The 20,907-nt window shown below is 51.0% G+C and overlaps 1 protein-coding gene across 10 annotated transcripts in view; it reads left to right on the forward strand.

Annotated features, from left to right (window-relative positions):
• Positions 1-13,263, forward strand: part of Chst15 (carbohydrate sulfotransferase 15) — an 82,099-nt gene extending 68,836 nt beyond the window's left edge. For all 10 annotated transcript variants that reach the window (XM_004838760.4, XM_021253314.2, XM_087185188.1 and 7 more), the window contains 3 exons: positions 3-159; positions 8,976-9,123; positions 10,759-13,263. In XM_004838760.4, coding sequence (XP_004838817.1) covers positions 3-159; positions 8,976-9,123; positions 10,759-10,949 — 496 coding nt within the window. In that variant the 3' untranslated portion in view covers positions 10,950-13,263. The remainder of the gene's footprint in view (positions 1-2; positions 160-8,975; positions 9,124-10,758) is intronic.
• Positions 13,264-20,907: the final 7,644 nt, after the last annotated feature.

A 20,907-nucleotide genomic window follows, 5' to 3' on the forward strand; every position in this document is an offset into this window, starting at 1 on the left:
AGGTTGTATTCAGACTATCTCTACTTTGCAAGTTCGAATAAATCTGCAGATGACTTCCATGAAAAAGTGACAGAAGCTCTGCAGCTGTTTGAAAATTGCATGCTCGATTATTCACTGCGTGCCTGCGTCTACAACAACACCCTCAACAACGCTATGCCTGTGCGTATTCACCGAGCACCCTGTGCAAAGCAGGCTGCTTTGTAGTTATGCAAGGGGTATTGTGGACCTGGGTATAGCACAGAAACACAGGGGCATTTTAATGTGCAAATGCCACTCAGCTGCCTTTGAGAGGCGGGTGATGGGAAAACAAATTCATGGACATAAAAGCTGGGAATATGGATGGGCCCTTTCAGCAGTCTTCCTGCTTTCTTCCCTGCTGATCAGCCAGTCACAGTGCTGTCCCCTCCTTCTGTGAAAGAACCAGGGTGCATTTAGGAAGATTACCGTTAAGCGAGGCTGCTAAAACACACACAGCAATTAGAGTTGCAGACAGGAGGACACCTAGCTCTCAAATTGTATTAAGAGCACCTTGGTGTAGTGTGTATTGTTCGGTTTTAAAAATTACCCGCCAGTGATTTTGAATGGTTTTTTGACAGGGTCTCAATTGAACAATATTTCCCATTGTTCCCACTATGCATTTTCTTGCTTTCTCTTAAGGAATATATCTGTATATTTCCAGCCTTCCTTATGCAAAAAAAATGTTGGTGGCAGTGATTCTGTACCTTTTGGCTGAGGATAGTTTTCCAGCCTGGCTTTGGGAGGTCCTGAATGCTTCCTCAGTGGGGTTTGTGCTGCTGGTAGCCAAGACTGCCACCTGGCCCACACTAGGGTTTACCAGCCTTGCTCTGCCCAATGGGTAAGGCATGAGCCACTGTGGTGGAGGCTCGGATATCCTAGGGCAGTGGGGCTCAAGGCTGAAGCTTCACTCCCTCTGCCTCATTACCTAGGACATCTCTGAAGGGAGCATGTAGAGGCAGTAGGTAGTATTCCAGGTGGCCCCGCTGGCAGGCTTTGTATTTCATCAAGGAAGATGCAACATGGATCAGATAATCACAGCACTGAACCTTCAGGACGAGTGGGCGATAGTAGTATGGGTATAGGTCCCAGCTCCCACATTTACTAGCTGTGTGACTCCAGGCAGTTGTCTTAGCTTCTGTGAGACTCAATTGCTTCACCATAAAATGGGTAGTAATATTGTTTTACTAGGGCTATTGCAAGGGTTAGAGATTGATGGTTCTTTTACCCAGTCCTGCATTCATTCCTTCCTCTTTGTTCCTTGAGTGGTTCTAGGCCCTGGGGTTGCAGCCAGGAACAGGGCAGGCTTGGTCCCTGTGGTCCAGTGCAGCCTTCTAGGAAGAGTAGATAGAGGCCAAGGTGCTCTGTGGGCGCTCTGACCCCCCACAGAGGCCATTGAGGACAGAGCAGAGGGTAGAATGCTACCTAGGAGAGGGAATGTATATCCAAAGACCTCAAGGATGAGCTGACCAAGGTGATGATGCACAGAGCACCCTATGCAGAGGCCAGAGATGGGCATTAAAAGCATCTGTTGGAGCAGAGCATAGCCAGGGTGTGGGAGGGAGGCGATCCAGGGTCAGGGTGCATGGGCTTGGTCGCCAGGAACTTGGGAACATCAAAAGATGTCTGGATGAGGACAGGAAATGGGAGGGTTTTCAGTGGAAGATACATGGTGTGGGGACACAGGGAAATGTCCTTTCCATCCTCTGAAGGTTTGCTGGAGTGATCTGCTCATAGGCAGATTAAATAGGAGGAAAGATGTACAGAGGTATTAACAGCTAGAATGGGAAATAATCATTCACAGGGGACAATCACAGGAATGTGATCACCCATTAGCCCAGAGTGACTCAGAGACTTACAGATCCCTTTTTCCATAGGGGAAAGTGAGAAGGGAAATGTCAGGGGAGAAGAGAAGCACATGATTTTTAGGGGAGCTCCATGGGCTTAAAGAACATGAAATGATCTGGACAAAGTGCCTTCAGCCCACAGAACAGACATGGTTTGTATGGGATTCTCTGTGGACCAAAATAGAGGACAATGGTGTGTGACAGTGTGTCCAGGTTTTCTGACAGACTTCAGTCTTTCTCCCTGTGGTGAGTTTGGTCTTCTCTGTTAATGACATTTCATCAAGAAGACTAGGGCAATTGTGCTCCTATTCTAGCCGATCATGGTGGGGGGCCAAGGGGATTTTGCAGAAAGCCTCTCCATGTGCTGGGAGGGAAGGTCAGCACGACCTTGATCTTGAGGGAGGTTTGAGGCCTCTTGGCATGTCAAGGTATCAGGCCTTGGGGTATCGTTTTCCCAGCCCACCAAATAGTGTAGATGTTGGAGTATCTTTTTTTCACGTATTGCTAGGTTCATGGATGAAACTCCTGTAACAAAAAGATAGATTACCAAGAGAAAATCTGACACATGTATTTAATAGAAGTTTTACTTGACACAGAAGCCTTAATAAGGAAATAAAGACCTGAAGCAACAGAGAGAGCTGGGTGTTTTGATGCTTAGTTTTAATGAGAGTGGACAGGCATGCAGAGCGTGATTGGACCAAGGTAGTATGAGGTAATGGTAGCAAAAGGGGGAACTCAGCAAGGCCTGTTTGCTCAGAACTTCCTGTGCTCCTTGTATCTTCAGGGCTGAGGACAGCCTTTCTCTCACGTGTAGGGAGGGCGCTTTTATCTGCATCAGGCAAGGCTGGGGTTATGACCAGCATTGGGGGAGCAGGTGGAGAAGGTGAGAGCAGCCTTCCTGTTCCTGTAGGAGTCGCAGTTGCCAAGGTGCCGTGTTTAGGAGCAATGCACCCTGACCCTCACTGTAGCCACAGCAGTCCTGCACTTTAGAAAGATGCTTGGTGCAGAGAGCAGCTGACTCAAGTTAGGATGGCATGGGGGTGGGGGTGTCTTCTAGGGCTGTTATACAGGAGCTAATGGCAGAGTTAGGGCTGTGGCAGAGGGTAATAGAGCAGAGGAAGCTTTTGGGAATTATGAGGAGGAAGAAGGAAAGGACTTCTGGATGGGTTGGGTCAGGGTGGTGGGAGGAAAGGGGTAAACGAAGTCTAGCATGCCCAGTTCAGTGTTTGGGCTGGAATGGCCCTTATTCTCAGCTGCTGCTTATTTTTGCCTGTGTTGAAGATCACCCAGGCAGGGATAGAGGAGGGAAGAGCCATGTCCAGGAAAGAAATGATAGGTGTGGCATAAAATGGGGACTGGCCTCGTCCCGATGGAGACTTTGTGCTCGGCACCCTCATAGGTGCTGGAAGAAATCGCAGCCCCACCTCAAGGCTCCGTCACCAGTGCTCCAGTCCTCCTCCTCGCCCCCTGTCACCCCAGTCTGGAAACCACCACTGAAGGACTGCCTTGAGGCCTGGTGTAGCCTCCTGCCCACCTCTCACTCCTAAGCTTAACTGATTTTGGACTCACAGGGCTCAGGGTCTGGGTCAGAAAGGGGATGTGCTGGCCAAGCCACACAAAAGGACAGTTCCCCAGAACTCCTGTTTCCCCTGTTTCCCACAGAGCCCTGGAGAGTCGCAGAGGGTGCCTCCGGCATCCACAGAAGTTCATAGCCCTGAGGTCACATCTTTGGCTGGCATGAAGGTCTTATTTAGTCAGCCAGCATTTGTAAGTGTGAGGCAAAGAAAGCTAGGAAAGTCCTGAGCGCTACTAAATGGCATGCTTTGAGATCCTTGGGGCTTAATAGTTTAGGAAACGTTCCAGGAAAATCCAGGAGGAAGCAAAGGAGAGCTTTGCCCTCACAGGGGCCTCATTCAGGGAAGGCAGAGCTTGGTACAGGGCCTTCTGGTGGTCTGAGGTGGTGCTGCAGCCCCAGCTGGCCAGGTGATCCTGTTTGCCTGGCTGTCCTCTGCCCAGGTGCCTCCCCCGTGGAGTCCACTGAGAGTACTGAATGTGCCAGTGTGGGTGGGAAGTGCTGGATTCAGCCTGTATAGACTGTACATCAGCCTGGCACTGAGCTTTGATGTAGGCCGTCCCATGCCTGGGGCTTCCTGTGTACACCTGGGAAACTGAGGCTCAGACAGGCTGTCTTCTCCTGGAGTCACCTACCCAGTCAGTGGAACAGCTGGGGCCCACATCAAGGCCTTATGACCCAGCATCCTCCAGGACTTCAGTGTGTCCTCAGTAGTACAGTATTTTGTAGGTACTACTGTACTCCCACCTTGTGGCAGGTCCTGGGGGTTGAGAGCGAAGGTACAGGGTGGGCTGTGTCTGAGGAGAAGTGGTCATGTGTGCCTAGAGCAAGGCATAGTGTCTCTTGCCTTGATGTTCCTCCCCCACCTGGCCTTCTGAACCTTCTCTTGTGTGTGAGCCTATGGGATTCAACACAAGCTGGAGTTGACGGGAAGACAGGGAAATGAAAGGCAGGATTGGGTCAGAATCACTGTTAGCAGATGAGCACACTGGGAGTTATGGTGTCTGGCTAGTGTGGGTCCCAGGAGGGGCTGGAACTGTGTCTTCCAGGCCCTGTGGCCACCAAGTCCTGAAAAATGCCTGGGCAGAGAGGATCAGGTTCAGGGATGCATCAGGGGCCTCCTGAGAGGAAGCTACCCTAAGTGTGATTGGGAAGGCTAGGAAAAGTGCAGAGCTCCTGACGCTGGCAGAGTCTCCTTCGTAGCCGGGAATTGTGCTGGTATCTGTGGAAGAGTGAATCTCTGATATAAGTGTGGGTCTGTATGCCGACTGGCACTTTAGTCCACACGGTGGGAGTGGGCCACACCCCCTGCACCTTCTCTTGTGACAGGCAGTACCTGGGGCCAGGGAGGCTAGATGTGCATCTGTTTGTCTCTAAATAGGTTTCCTGGAGGCAGGATTTCTGCAGCCACTTCCTCCCACAGCAAGGAGGGATGTGCCCTTCCGCCCTCCTTCCAGTCCACACTCCAGCTGTGAAAGTGGGAACACTACTGAGACGAGGCCATAAGTTCCTGAGTGCCTCATGATTCTCTCCACTTCCATGCATGCCTGAAAGAAACATCCTGATTTTTTTTTTTTTTTTAAGAAAAAAGGGGTTTTAAAAAATTCCACTGTTGCAAGAGTGGAGGGAAACTAATTCTTGTTCAGCACTGCTGAGCACTGCTCTAATTGCTTTCAGATCTCATAGGCCCCCTAACTTGGTGATTGTGAGCCTTTTAGAGATTGGGTGCCCAAACTCCAATCGAAAACCCAGTTATTTATTTCAAAGCGGCAACACTGTAATTAAACCTGGATACTGACTGGCCATGTGAATGCTTGGGGCAGTGTGGCTCTATGAGTCGCAGATTGTGACGTCCTTGCCTGGTGCCATTACTCCTTTCCCAGCAGGCACATGACCTGTATGTGTGCTGTTATCCGATGCTTGGCTGCTGGGGGGAAGCTGGGATGACTTGGCTCATGTGCTTACAGAGAGGGCTCTGTGTGCCTGCTGTGGCATGCGTGCCATAGGTTTGCCACCACTGCCCTAACTCATCCCTGTTTTACAGATGGGGACACAGAAGCTCACAGAGATGCTCCTCCTGGAGCTAGTAAAGGCTCAAGACCCAGTTGTGGAGGCCTTAGAAACCCACAGTGTTCCCACCTTCCCTACTTAGATCCTAAAAGCAAAGTGTAGAGCCGGCAGAAGGCATGTGCTCTTAAATTTAATTTCTGTTTTGCTAAGAACAGTAGCTGAGCAGGATCCTCTGGTCCAGGGGACATCCCCAGGGCAGGACAGTGTAGAGGACAGAAGTGGTCACAGCTGGTTAGATATGGCCAGAACAGTTCATTTGCTGTTAATATTCCCTTCACAGGAAGTTAGGAATGGTGTCTTGGAGATGAATCTTCACTTCTGGGAAGGGGAGAAAATTCCCTTCCAAGTGCAGATCCCGGCCCAGCCACAGCACAGGGGTGGGGAGCAGCTTTTGGGGATATACTGGCACCCTGCATAGCCCTCCCTCCCCATTGCCATGCCTAGCAGGTCTAACTCATCAGAAATGCAAACTGCTTCTCCCAGACCTCCTGAATCAGAAACCTGGCAAGAGGGGACACCCATCTGTCTCACAGGCCTGCAGTGAATGTGCTGGGTACTCAGGTTTGGGAACCACTGTGGTTCTGGAGCCTTTTAACCATTTCTTCTCTGCCCTGGGATGTTCTTTTGTGCTTGCTGAAGGACTCCCTGTGTCTTGGGTCATCTTTTAATCTCGTCTTCTGTTTTCTTTGGGCACCTGATTCACTTTCTTCAAGCTTGTGTCACAGTTGGTGATTACAGATATTTGCTTCTTTAACAGTTTAGCTACGTCTCCATCACCAGATCACAAGCTCCATGATGCCAGGGCTGTGCCTGTAAAGAGCAGCGTATCTCTGTTGCTAGCTTGGTACCTAGAACATGGCCTGAACTCACAGTATTTGCTGAATGCATAAATGAAATATAGGGAGTTTGGGAGACTGGCGGGGAGTTCAAGTTGAAATCCTTAGTAGGGGCCAGAGAGGCTCAGTATGGTGCCTGTCTGGGGAGAAGTTGGGGCTGCACCAGGCTCAGCTCAGCACTAGCTCCCTTGCGGTGCTCCTTGGGCTCCCCTCTGGTGGTCTCTGGACTCCCCTCCAGTGCTCCATGGGCTGCTCCGAGGGGCTCCCCAGTTTCTCCCTGGGTGCTCACTCTTCCTCGGGACTCACCTGTGGTAGAACAAATCCCATGTGCTTGAGCCTCTGACAGGCGTTGACTACTGTCCCCAAGCCGGCCCCTGCCCACCGTGGGTCTCTGTTAGTGAGTCAGCTGACACTCAGAACCTCAAAGGCTTCTCTCAGCACTGCATTTTCTTTCTGAGAGGAAGGTGAGACAAGGTCTTGCTGTGTGGCACCCAGGAAGTGCATCTCCTCCCTGCCTGTGAGGAAAGTCCTGCTGCAGGTCTTCGTCCCATTGTAGCGAGGAAGGTGTGGGGATGTGCCGAAGTTGGGCACAAATGAGGTTGCAGAGAATGTTTTATCATCACACCAGGAGCAGTGATAAGCTACGTCCACTCCAAACACCTGCATCCTGGCTTCTCAAGTCACAAAGGCAGGTTCTCTGGAAGAGATAAACCTAGTCATACTGGTCTTCTCTGAAAGGGGCAGCTTGTGAGCTGGACAGGGAAAGAGAATTGCAAAGCCGTGCAAGGCCCATGATTGAACAGCATGGTGCTCTCTTACCCATTCTTCTGTATTCTAGGCAACATGTGTATTTGTTTCTGAGACTGGCATGTACTCATTTTCTCTGTAGCTTCAGCCCAATTTGAGGTCTTTTTTATGAGCTGGTGTGTAAGGTAGGAAAAACGTGTGGGTTGGAGGCAGCTAATGAATTTTGGAGGTAACTTATCTATTCCCTCTAATTGTTTTTCTTCCTCCCCATCTTCCTACATTGTTAGAAAAATAATGAAATGGAAAAAGAACAGTGAGAGATTAAACTAGTTAGTGTCTACATATTTTATCAAATGTTTCATCATCGTATTGTTAATGCCTTGTTCAGCAATCCCACCAAAAACCAGACTGAGTACCGGCACAAGGCTTGTTGGCAGAGCCCTGGTCCCTGCCCTCACGGAGCTCCAGCTCAAGCTGGGCAGGAAGGAAGGACTGCAGAGCTTTGCCTCAAGAAATGGGAGACCCAAAGAGGAGTCTGGGCTGGGAGACTGGATGAGCTAGAAGTTCAACCAGACCAAGGGTTTTCTGCATGAGGAGCTGTGAAGTCTGAGTAGGGGCTGGCCACAGCCCACTCTGCCTTGCAAAATGCCTTCTGGTGGCAGGACAAGGGATGGGAATGTAGGGACAAGAGGTGGGATGTCCATTCGGGAGCCACGCGAGGGTCCAAGCAGCTGCTGATGGTCTTGGACAAAGGGAGAACCAAACAGGGATGTGGAAATGAGACACCTCACTCAATACAAATTGCATGTTCTGGAGGGGGCCCTGACACCCCCAAAATTCAGCAGTGTTCTAGAAGGGCTCACAGGACACACCGAGGGCTGCTGTACTCATGGTTGTGATCCATTCCAGGGAAAGGGTACAGATTGAAGTTAGCCAAGGGAAGAATGCATGGGACAGTGGAGGTGGGGGTGGGTTCCGGGTACAGGGCTGCTGGTCCTCTCTTTCCTGGAGTTGTAGGTAGTGCAAGCACCTCTCAGCTATGATGGACATGTGACCACACTCATGGACTTTGTCCAACCCAAGTCTTAGCGCTCGGAGTTCTTCTTGGGGCTCGATCACATATTGGTTTGTGGCTGACCTTTAGTCTTCTTCAGTCTCTCCGGAGGTCAGAACCAACACCCTCCATGTGGCCCAGTACCCTGTCAGGAGTGACAGTATTAGCTTGTCTGTGGCCAGAGCCTCAGGCTAACTGCAACACTCCTCTGGGGAAGCACATCTCAGGGGCCAAGAGCAAAGGCCAGACCTCTCTTGGGCAGGTTAATTCTTCATGATACATTTTGCAGTTTGGCGCAACAGAAGTAACAGCAGGAGGATGACCCAGGCAATAAATAGGTAGAAGGGAGAAAGGATTTACATCTGTTGGATTAATTCCATACTAATTAAATTCAGATATATATACACACACTTTCCTGTTACTATACCTGGGCTGTCATCGAGACATCTGCAGTTGACTTTTCCAAGCCCGTTGTGTTCTGGGCATGGAGGTCGTGTTGGGAGCAGGAAGACAACTAAGATGTCATGCAAAGAACATGTGTACTCCAGATTGCTGCAGCCTTGACCTCTTTTCTGCACTGCAGTCCTCACCTACGATGTGGAGGTGTGTAGCTACCTATGGGGCTGTTGCAAAAGTAAATGCAACCCTAAGTGTGAGTATTTGCTCTTGTATTGCAAAGCTCCCCATGAAGATACGGGAGCATGTTGTGTTAAAGTGCAACTTCTGAAGGTGATTGTGAGCTAGGATGTCTCTCCTGTGTTGTTTTATAGTGAAATGCCATGATCCTTTTGGAAATATGCTTCCTGAAATAATGTCCTTCTCCTCTCTCCTAGGTGAGGCTCCAGGTTGGGCTGTATGCTGTATACCTTCTGGACTGGCTCACTGTTTTTAATAAGGAACAGTTCCTCATTCTGCGCCTGGAAGACCATGCATCTAATGTCAAGTACACGATGCACAGGGTCTTCCACTTCCTGAACCTGGGTACGTGTTGTACTTCAGACTGAGGGAGCACAGTGTGAGCCCGTGGACACCGGGTCCAGTATAGATGTGGCGATCTGGGGCAGAGAGGGCTGCTGGGAGGCTACTTTAGTATGTGTTTATCGAGCAGCAGCTGCTTATGGGTCATTATACACAAATAATGTGGTGAAGGATTCGCCAGGGCAAAGGAGGTAGCTTCCCCTCCATAAGCTCGCAGTCTAGTAGAGGAAGAGAAGAAGGCCACAGCTGAATACACTGGGTAACTAACTAGTTGCCTGCCGTGGTTAGTGCCCTTACAATAGATCCGTACTGGGAACCCCAGCTGTCCAAGGATTGTAGGAGCTTCATGGAAGAAAAGGGAGCAGTTTGAGCTTTGAAGGAATGACCATGTGACAGTGCGTGACTGGAACAGTGCGGCAGGAGGCGTGAGGTGTGGAGGAGGGAATGGGCTGTTCATCTCAGGTGTTGCTGGAGGAATCTCTAGAGTCAGGGCTGCGTGGCTGCGTTTTGGCTGCTGGCCATGGCTCTGGGGAGGGGGAGTCTGTCCTTAGCCCAGAGTTCTGCGGGACACAGTGCTAGCCGGCCATGGTACTAGTTGTGGCAGTGACAGAGGTATATGCAAAGTTGGGGAGTGCTGCTATGTGATGGGTCACCAAGGACATCTGCAAAGGCTGATCAGGGTTAGAAAAAATCATACTTCTTCCTGGAAGAACCTCTTGTGACCCTCTGTAAGGATCTTGCCTAAGAATCTTGCCAGTTGAATATTTCTTGAGCTATACCTGCTTATACCACTGGGACTCAGGACTGTTTAGTCATTTTATTTTCTTTCTCCTTATTTTGGACAGCTGTTAATGTGTTGAAATGTGGTCACTTTTTTCTTTGTTTTGGTCACCCATGGTCTCTGTCACATTAATGATTAATGAGCTTGTCTTTGTCTTTAAAAAGGACAGTAAGGGTCGTTTTCTATCTTGTATAACCCTAAGACACTGGGATATGCTAAGGACTTTGGCCAGATCCCGAGAGCCAGGGCTCAAGAAGCCTGGGCAGTGACCGGGTCAGGTGGGTTAAACCAGTGAGCAGCTTGTGGTCAAAGGAGCTGAGGGATGGAGTGGCAGCCCCTGCTGGCTTATGCCAGGCCCTCTTGTCACTGATGCATGTCCCATGGGTGAGTCTCTGGGCACAGGTGGCTTATCCCCCCTATGGCCTCTTCATAGCATAGTGGAAATGACTGTGGCAGAATTCCAGCAGGCTGGTTCAGAGGGAAACTTTAGTGCCTGGACTGTTCCTGGCAGGTCACCCAGTTATCCAAGACAGGCTGAGAGCCATGGAAAGCAGGCCATTAAGGGCAACCAGAAATGAATCCCTGAGGTGAGCCTCAGGTGAATGTGGCATCATCTTAAAATACCAGGCAGACGCCGAGTGTGGGTGTTAGACACCAGGACGCAAGATTTCTTTGGAATTTCATAATGGTAGTTCCACTTTCTCCCTCATCTCCAAATAGTTCTTGCCAGAGAATTTGAATTCTCAAACACATTCTTCTTAAAGGAAACTCCTGTGTCAGCATCAAGCATAGCTGGAATTTTTGCAAAAATTCTGCCATATCTTCAGCCTTATAAGATCCTTTCCCTTCCCATCCAGGGCCCCTAAGTGAGAAGCAAGAGGCCTTGATGACCAAGAGCCCTGCATCCAATGTGAGGCGTCCTGAGGATCGGAACCTGGGGCCCATGTGGCCGGTCACACAGAAGATTCTGCGGGACTTCTACGGGCCTTTCAATGCCAGGCTGGCACAGGTTCTTGCTGATGAAGCATTTGCGTGGAAGGCACCATGAGAGCTGAGTGCCTTGGGCACTGGGCCCACTGACTCTGTCATCGCCATGACTCTAACAATCTCTGTAGGTGGGGAGCTGTTTTACTCACAGCTGGAGAAAACCCCAGAGACTCCAGTCTTCTTTTCCTCCCCAGGCACCTATTAATTAGCACCATTTCAGAACTTCCTTTCTGATGTTCTGTGGCTCTGTAGCTCAGAGACTCCGCCAGAGTTCCTCCACCTGAGGCCTTTGGAAGCTGCACTTTGGTAGGAATTCAGCTCTGCTCCAAGAGTGCTTTGAGCCGCAGAGAGGGGCCTTGGGAGGTCACAGCCCAGCTCTACCTGTCCTGGAGTCCCACTCTGGGGCTTGACCCTTCTGGGACCCGATTAAGCAGCTCGATAGAGATCATAGCCCAGGGCTTGCCAGAACTTAAACTTCACATGCAGTTTCCAGTTCGGAACACTCTTTGTCAGATCACCCCCTCATCTGTGCAGAGAACGCATCCTCTATGGAGAACGGAGTCGCTTTTATTTTCATTTTTTTACTCCCGAGTGAGCCCTTCAGTAACATTAGAAATAAACCCTGTTTGGTCACTTCACTGCTTCCAGGAGGAAAACATCAGTTCATTTTTGGCAGCACATTGCTCTCTCTGACCTCTTCCCACCCTGCCCTCACGATTTTTTAATGTTTAAACATAGAAAATGGATACATTTAAAACAAACTGCTTCCTGCATTTGACTAGCCCTAGCTCTCTCTTCTGCTTCTTTAGTTGTTTTCTCAAGAAATTCAGTTTATATTTGGAGGAGAAATTTTTGCCGTCAATGCTGGAATAGAGCAACCTCAAGGAATTGAGCACTACACCGACGATCTTGGTGACTGAAGCCCTCATCATGTATACAGGGTCACCCGAGAACTGAGGGGGTTTAATTTTTTTATTCTGGCCGGCCACAAGTTCCATCCCTTCACCTTCCCAGCTGGAGGTAGTTTATTATCCATGTTCTCCACCATGTGTGGTCAGAATTCCTTATTCAAGGAGATATTTGTGTCCTGAATCAGAAACACAATGCACAAGCTAAACTTGGGCTGAATGTGGAATCCTAGGCTGTAGAATGTGATTGCTAAGCCATGTTCTTGATGGAACTTTCCAGACCTCTTGGCAATGTAGTTTACGGTGGATGTGCTGAAGGTCTTGTCGTTTCTTGGAAGTCATGGGTAAGACTGAAAAGAATGCTTGAATCCATTTGGCGGACAGCCCCAGGCCAGGAAGACAATAAAGGATTGCACTGAGTGCTGTCGAGGGAAGCATCCTGTAAACTATGTTCCCAGATCTGGTCTGCCAAAGTCAGGAGGTGCAGACACTAAACACCCAGCTGTAACTTGTACATGTGAGTCAGGCTGGGCTTGGGTGGCATGAGGACCTGGAATGCTCAGCTGTCCGAACCTTCTGGCGTCATCTGTCCTGCCATCAGAGGCAGGAGCTCAGCCCACTGGAGGGTGCCCATGGAGCCCCCAGCACAGGCATGGCTGGGCCTGGTTCTACTGAAGGAGCTGTGTGTCCTGAACACCCACGTGCAAGGACAATCTCCGCCTTTCACTCACAGCCAGCACGCAGAGCAGCAGCCAGCAGGAAGAGCTGGCCTGAAACAAGGATGCTTTAGGGAGATATCACTTCAGTGTGTGTGTGTGTGTGTGTGCGCGTGTGCGTGTGTGTATTTATTTGGAACACAGCGTGTGCATGTGTGGGTGCGTTTTCTGAGTGGGTTCCCCTCAGTTCTGTTGCTGATGAGGCTCCTCTGCTCTGGACAGGATGCTTTTATAGATTAATTTCTCTGCCAATTAACTTGTCATTTCCAGTGTGTGTTTTACTATTCCACTCCGACCATGATTACAAAGGATTTCCCTTATGCACTCCTATGCATGTGAATAACATGTAGTGTAATCTGCTTCTTACAGAAGTATTACTGAGGGTATTATTTCCAATATTATTTGGTTCATTACTGATCTTTTTTATATATGCTGGCCCACCCCTTCTGTGCCACCCAGTGCCATCGGACATGGTTTTCTCTCTAGGGGCCTCTCCAGAGGCCACATCCATTGCCTTTGTTTTCTCTGTTGAGGCCCAGCTCTCGTTGACAGCGCAGGTACCATTTCAGGTGGTGGCTCTCTAGCCTGTCACCCCAAACCAAAGCGAGATGGAGCGTTTCTCACAACCTGGTATTGAAGTTACGGATTGTATGAAACTGTACTCCCATAGTCCTGTAAGGTATGTTATGTGAATCACTGTCATGCTGTACTTTCATTAATATTTAACATAATTAAAGATGGACCCAAGTGACCGGTGCCTGCGGAGTGTGCCCCTCCATCACGAGCAGCCGGTCAGCTTTTCCCACATCACGTCAGATGTGGGGGAACCGTGTGGAAGCCAGTCAGCATCTCACCCACAGGAGCCAGACACTCCCTGGGTGTGAGGGGACAGCACAGAGGGCAGCGGTGAGAGAGGGGTGTGAGCCTGCCCATAACAGCAGAAGGAACTCGAGCGCAGAGACAAGGGTCGAGACATTTTTGGGATGCCCTCCAAGGGTCCTGTTGAGGGCGCCAGTCTAGGTGCTGGTCTGGTCCGGCCACAGTGGGTCTCCATTGTTTTTAGATGTTGCAGTTTGCAGGGTAGGTGACCTCACTCCTGTGGCCCACATGAGTTCCGTGGGCTGAGAGTTTAAGGCCCCTGGTGTCTCTAGTGCCTGTCATTATCACTGAACCATGGACTAAGTGGCTTAGACGACAGACCTTTGTTCTTTTAGTTCTGAGGCTGGAAGTCCAAGGCCAGGGTGCCAGCGGGTTGGTTTCTCCATGGCCACCTGATGGCCGCCCTCCTGCTTCCTCTTCCCATGGTCCTCCCTCTGTGGATGCCCTCCTCTTCTCAGAAGAACACCAGTCACATTGGACAAGGGACTGCCCCAATGACTCCATATAAATTAATCACTTCTCTAACGATCTGCAGGTCCAAATAGAGTCACATTCTGAGGTACTGGAGGTTGGAAGGGGGACACTCTTCATAGGTTGTCTCAGACATGAGGCTCTGAAAGCCTGGGCCACCCTGGGCATGGCATAGATCCTGGTTAGTCCCCTTACTCTGGGAAGATGCCCCGGGAGAGCTTGTCTCCCTAGTGCTGCCCTTAATGTGGTATGTTGGGGTGTGTGGGGGGCATGGGTGTTCAGGCTGGGAAAAGGGAAGACCCCATCCCTTCAGCATGGCCAGGAGCAGCTCTGTTGAGCAAAAGTGTGCCTGCTCAGAGTTGGGAGGAGGGGCAGGTGGGAGCTGGGAGCCGGACAGGCAGGGCAGGGCTCTGAGGGCTGGTGCCCCACTCCCTTTCCCTGGACCTCTTCCCAACACCTCTCTGCTACGTGGCCACCCACTCCCAGCTCAGGAAAGATTCTGATGAGGCTCACACACCTCTTTCAAATACTCCTATCTGGGACTGGAGGGGAAAATACCACAGGCCTCATCAAGGGCAAGAGAAGTGCCATGCAGGTTGGTGACTGCCTCGTCCTGGGGCCCCACTTGGCCTACAGGTAAGGTGGGTCTTGTGGGGACTAGCAGGAAAACATGGCTTTGTTGACTTGGATTTTCCTAGAACTTCAGGGCCCAGCTCCCTTGGGGGCGCCAGAGCAAACTGGCGATTGAGGGTGGTAGGGGCTGTGTCAGTAGGAGAGCAGGGACCCCTGGGTTTGGGTGAGTTTCTCATGACTGCTATAACAAACGACTCCAGGCATATGGTGGCTTAAAATAGCACACACACAGTAGGGGATTTAGCTCAGGGGCACCGTGTCTGCCTTGCAAGTGCAAGGTCCTGAGTTCAATCCCCGGTACCAAAACACCAAAACAAAACACAAAACCAGCACACACTTCTTAACTTACAGTTCTGGAGGTCAGAAGTGCCCAGTCAGTCTCACTGGGCTGAAGTGAAGAGAGCAGGCCTGTCTGTGTTCCTTTCCCAGAGCTCTGGGGACAATCTGATCTGTCCTGGCCATTCCAAGCTTCTAGAGTCCACCACATGGCTTTGCTTGTGGCTCCTTCCTCCATCTTCGTAGCCATAACATCTTCAATCTCTCTCCGCCCCCTCTGTTTCTGGGGCCACATCACCTTCTCTGATTCTCTCTCTTATGCCTCTTTGAGGATCTTCCTCATTACATTGGGCTTGCAAGTCCATTTTGCCATGTAAGGGAATGTACATCCAGGTTCTTGGGGTTACAGTGTAGTCATCTGTGGAGGTCACTATTCAGCGGACCACAGGAAGGTGGACCCATAACTGGTCAGCAAGCAGGGGCTGGTGTGGGTACCCAGTGGCCCATCCCTGTGTTTTACCCTGTGGGGCCCTAGCAGGGCTGAGTGGGCAGCAGCTGGCCAGCAGAGCTCCTGGCTGGTTGTCCTGGGATGAATGTCCTCTTGCCCTGTGATTGGAATTAGTGGTTCAGGAGTTTAAATCACAGGCCCTTTCTGTGTGTGTGGTTTCCCAGGAAGATTACCTGGTTTCCACTAGTGAGGCAAGACCCTGACCTGAGGCAAGACAGAGCTGTCCCTCTGCTTTGGTAGAAGTGGTTTTTGGATGCTCTTTTTGCTTCTTTCTATGAAGTTCTATTGTCAGCTCCCCAGCTGGCCCAGTTGCATCCACAAGGCAGTTTGGAGTTTCTCAAGTCCAGCTGTCACTGAGTTTGTTATGCTTCAGAGGGAGCAGCCTGTGAAAGGCACGAAACGCGAATGTTTTCCACTCTCCAAGAGAGCTTCAGGGCCCATGACCTTTGGGGCTCTGTAACCTCCATGGCCCCAGCCTCATGGACTTTGCAAGGCTGGTATCTCTTAGCTCACTGACGTTGTCGTCCTCATGGCCCCAGGCTGGGCTTGCCCCCATGACCTCTGCTCCATTCCAGAAGTCTGAACCCCAGTCCTGACCCCTCCCACCCTGGCCCTCTCTCCTACTCCTCCCCATGCCCTTTCTTCACAAACCAGAGGTTGGCAGGTCACTGGAGAGCCGTGGTGGTCTGGGGTCCCTGGGGCTGTAGCTTGCTGTCCACAGGGAGCCTGCAAGATAAACTGGAAGGCAGAGGCAACCACTGCAGGCCGGGGAGATGGGCTGGGCAGAGCAATTGTGTATCTCAGTAGCCACCTGTAAGTGGCTGTGTCCTCCTTCTCTGGGCCCAGGGGCCCCGGGGCAGGCTGCTGCTGGCTTCTTTACTGTTGGGCCTTGGGCAAAGAAGGAGAAGGAGGAGTCGTCTACTTTGCTGAGCAGCAGGTGCTGGCTGCCCTGTGGGTGCCTGGCTCAGTGTCTGGGGCACAGAGAAGTGCAGGTAGCCCTCCGACCCACAGGGGAGAGCCCCTCACTGGGGCAGCAGCCTGGGGCAGGTTGGGCTTCCAGGGGGCTCTAGGGGCTCTCTGGGAGCTCCCCCAGCTCTGCTCCCTGAAAGGCCCCGGTCAGATCTAGAGTAGAGGGACCTCAGTTGGGGCTGAAACCTGGGCCTCCCAGACACCCGGGTCTGGCCAAGGCAGCACATGAGGTGACGGGGGACCTTCAGCTGTGGCTCCCTGGGGACCCCCTTCCTGACAGAGCAGACAAAGGCTGGATCCAGGGAGTCAAGGTGGGGAAGTGCCGGCTGCTTCTCCCAGGCCTGCCATTTCCCTGTCTTCAGCTGTTCTCCACCTGGAAGGACAGTCTGATTTTCACCCACTGAGTCCTGCACCGTTGCAGCCTCAGAAGACAGCGTGGGGTAGGGTGAGCTGTGGGTCTCAGCTGAGCTGGATTCAAGGCCTGGTGCCCTGGCGGGAGGCTGGGGCAGACATCTCATAGCCTTGGGGACACCACTGGCCCTTTTTGCACTCAGGTCTGTCATGCTGATGAGTGGGTATCAGAGCTGGCTACACTGAGGATCACAGAGACTGTACACCTGTCTGAGGCCACACAGCTCAGGTCCTCAGTAAAAGAGTAGGCTACGAGCTCAGATACTTTACTGTTAAACTTTCAAGTCAGTGCTTTCAACCGCGGTGCTACACAGCACATGGCCCCCGACCCTAGCACTTGTCCTCGATGGCTGCCTTCATTCGGAGAATCAGGACTCCTTCTGCCTTTAGCCAAATTTCAAATGCCCTCAGCGAAGGACAGTGGTTCCTGGGGTCCTGTAGTCTGGGGCTTTCTGTGATACCCATGCTGGGGTCTAGGTAGTGAGCAGTTTCCAGGGAAGCCAAAAGTGTGACAGCTGAGACCCCAGCTGGCAGCTTCTCTTCCAGCCAGCGGGCTAAGCCTCCCGCAGGAGCAGCCTCTGGGGACTGGCTGTGGCCAGGAGTCCCCTGAGATCTGAGTCACAGCCATTGTGGACTGCCCTGCCCTCTGGCTCAGCCTCAAAGACACCAAGGTACACACCCTAGCTAGAAATTATACAAAGAACCAATGTCTCATTTTCTCAGCCAAAACTTTCTGAACATATGCTTGGTACAAGACAATGGGCCAGGCACTGGGGTGGGCGCGCGGGTTGATCATTCACTCATCCACTGCTCCTGTCGCCAGGTTTTCCCATGATATGCAAATGTACCAAAACCTCGCAATGAATATATTCATTTGTATCACAAACATACACTGTGGCGCTGTGTGCCTGGTATCAGAGGTACCCAGACGAGTACACTTGGTTCCCACCCCACCCCTGACCCAGGTGCCCACTCCAGAGACAGATATTGATCAGAAATGGACAGGCATTGATTAGAGCGTTACCAAGGTACTGTGATGCAGAACTTCTGCAGCCATGAGGAGGGGTTCTGGGGACAGGGACACAAGACCAGGGAAAGGCGGAACTGGGGGCTCAGACTTCCTCGGGCAGCAGGAGGACCAATCCCTGCACACTGTAGGTCCTTCCGGAGCCCACACCAGCCAGAGGACCCGAAGGCTCTGGGATCCTGCTCCAAGCCCACAAGTCCCACCCCCGTGGAAGCCACTGTACCTTTGTTTTGGGTCATGTGGGCCCAGGTACTGTCACTCACCTTCAAGAAGGCCGCTTTCACTTTGTTTTTAGAACTGAGGATAGAATTCAGGAAGCACTGAGCTACATTCTTAGCCCTTTTTATCTCTTATTTTGCCATAAGGTCTTGCTGTGTTGCCCAGGTTGGCCTTGAACTTTCAATCCTCTTGCCTTGCCCTACCGGGTAGCTGAGATTACAGGCAGGTGCCACCTCACCCAGCTACCCTGCACCTTCTTGCTCTGACTCAGCATGACCAAGGTTTTTACCTAAAAGGCCAGCAGAACCTATATCACGCTGATGGGCCCGAGATGCAAAATAGAAGCTATTAAGGAGAGAAAATAAACATTCTCAAATATTTACTGATAGACTTTAAAGTACAATAATCCAGCACAGTTGTTTGGCAGTCGGTCTGCTTACTAGGAGAAGAAAGTTCCTCTGGGGGTTCGTGACATTTCAGTTAACTGGGGTTCATCGTTTGTCCCCCCTGCAGACCAAAGGCGGATCCCTGTGCGGATACCATTCTTGGCTCCCCCTGACTGCTCCTGCTGCCCGAGACTCTCTTACTCGGTTCTAGAACACTACACTCCTGGTTGTCTCCCAGCCTCAGTGGTGGCCCCCTCTTCTTTCTGAACCTGTAATGTCAGTGCCCTATGCTCCAGGCCTCAGCCCTCTTGCCAGAGGCCCCCTCTACCACTGGTCTTATCCAGCCCACCGACTCTGCCACATCTCCCTGGCAACTCCCAGACTTCAGCCTTGGGGTGTGAGTGACCTCTCTAATGTGAATGACAGAACAAGGGCCCTACCCTACAGGGCCTGCAGGCACTCTGGGCAGCCGGTGTAGCCAAATCTCAGATCCTGGAGGACTGGCAGGGTCTAGAGAGGCAGGAGGGCATCTCCGGAGAAGGAACAGGGTGAGCAAAGGCGCCCAGAAAGGGAGGCACAGGGGAGGGGAGGTAAAACCAGAACATTCCAGGCTAGTGTCAGGGAGACCTCTGCCCCATCCTGTGTGGCCCCAGGCAGGGGACTAGGTGCTGCAGCTGTACCTGTCTTCCTACCCGAGGAATGGGTTGCACTCAGCTGTCCAGGGCTCTTAGAAAGATGTTTAGGGCTTATGCATCCAGATCCCAGCCATGAGGACACCTTAGCTATGGCCTTTAGGAAGGAAGTAATTGCTGTGGCACAAAGAGGTGAAGCCACCCACGCAGGTCGACACTGGGTCAAAAAGGATTTGTTTGATGAGTAGTGTAATGAGCTCTCCACTCTGACAATCCTGAGCAAAACAATGGCTTGGTTTGATGGAAGAGTCCAGAGGCAGGAAGGCCGGGGCTGGGCTGTTGTGGTCTAGGTGTATTATGGTCACCAAGGCTGGGAGTGAGATGGACAAGTGAGGGGCATTGCACGGGGGAATGCGACATTAATAACCACAGCACCCCCCACAGCTGCACAAGCAGCTGGCCTTCATTGAGAGCTGATAGAAATGTACACTTGTAGATAAGTTCCCATTTTGTGGAGGAGGAAGCTGGGGCTCAGAGAGGCTAGGTGACTTCTTTAAGGGACTACTGTTGGAATCCAGCTAACCTGACTTCCAATCCCATGCTCAAGAGTAACTGAAGAATGTGTCAAGCGATGGTGGTCAAAGGCACAATGAGGAAAGGCAAGGACCAGACTTGGGGCTGGTATCCCGCCTACAGGCAGAAGGGTCATTTGTGGTAGTGGAGGAGCTGGGTTGAGTCAACAGTCTGACAGTGTCTGTAAATATAGTTAGTTGGGGAGGCTGGACAGGTGGGAAAATTCTACGTAACCCAATGGATATTTCTTTAACATTGTATTTTTATTGAAAATATTTAAAGCACATTCATTTCTCTGTCTTTTGGTATAGAACCAAAACCTTTTCCCTGAGCATGGGTCTGCCGACAGGAGAGGCCTTTGTTACAAAACCGCATCATAATCACCATTGATTTCCAGTTTTGGCTTCTCTAAAGGGGCAAGAAATGTGGAGACGAGTCCTGCATTATTTGTGTGGTTGTTTCTCCCAATTATTTTCCTCATCTGTGGAGGCTTTCGGAAGCTTTCAACCTGTTTGACATTCATCAACTTTCTTCCACACTGGCCTTTCATCAGAGGCTCCTAGAGGGTGGAACAGGTATCTTAGGGACCCTTGTGACCCTTTGGGGATCTGCAAGTCCAAGGTATTTTCAAGATCATATTAAAATGTCATTTGTCCTTCGAGCTCTCCTTTTCTCATGAATATAAACGCAAAGATTTCCAGCACCCCTGACCCACTCTGATGGATGTGAGCGTGTGTTTAGAAAATCTCCCTGTTTTAATTTTGACTATGGTAAAGACAGATAGATATAAACCCCACCATAAAAAGCTCCTTGGAGTCATCAGTAATGCTCAAGAGTGTAAAGGAGTCATGGGACTACACAGTTAGAACACTACTCATTTATATAATATTTAAATAGTGAATTTATAACCTCAAGAGAAACCAACATCAAAAGGGTTTGGGAACAAACACAGTTAACTTGTAAAAATAAAATTGACTGGAGGACATTTTATGGAATGGCCCAAACCAGGAGAGCCAAGCATGCTGCTAGCACCACCCAGGACATTTAGGAGATTGAGAGATGCCTCACTGGGGAGGTCAGAGGGGAGGCCAGCCTCGGTAAAAGGGAAAACAGTTGAAATGGTGTCAGCTGTTACTGACACGTGGCACTGGCCAGGCCTGTCAAAGGGCGTCTGCAGGTCTTTCATCTGACCCTCACCACTGCCCTAGGGGAAGCTTCCATCTCTGCCCTGAGTCCAATGCCTTGTGGGGTACTCAGACTCCTACTCAGGATGAGTCGAGCTGGGCCTTGCGCTTGGCTCTGCTGGTCTCCAGGGCCCAAGTCCTAACCTCAGCTTCTCAAATCTGAGTTCATAAGAAAAGCTGCCAAGGAGGACAGGATGGGGTCTGGGGTTGGGAGACCAGGCGAGGCC

This window comes from Heterocephalus glaber, unplaced genomic scaffold (assembly GCF_053883595.1).
Source record: "Heterocephalus glaber isolate CG9 unplaced genomic scaffold, H.glaber_assembly_v1.0 deba00001497, whole genome shotgun sequence".
Classification (NCBI taxonomy): Eukaryota; Metazoa; Chordata; class Mammalia; order Rodentia; family Bathyergidae; genus Heterocephalus; species Heterocephalus glaber.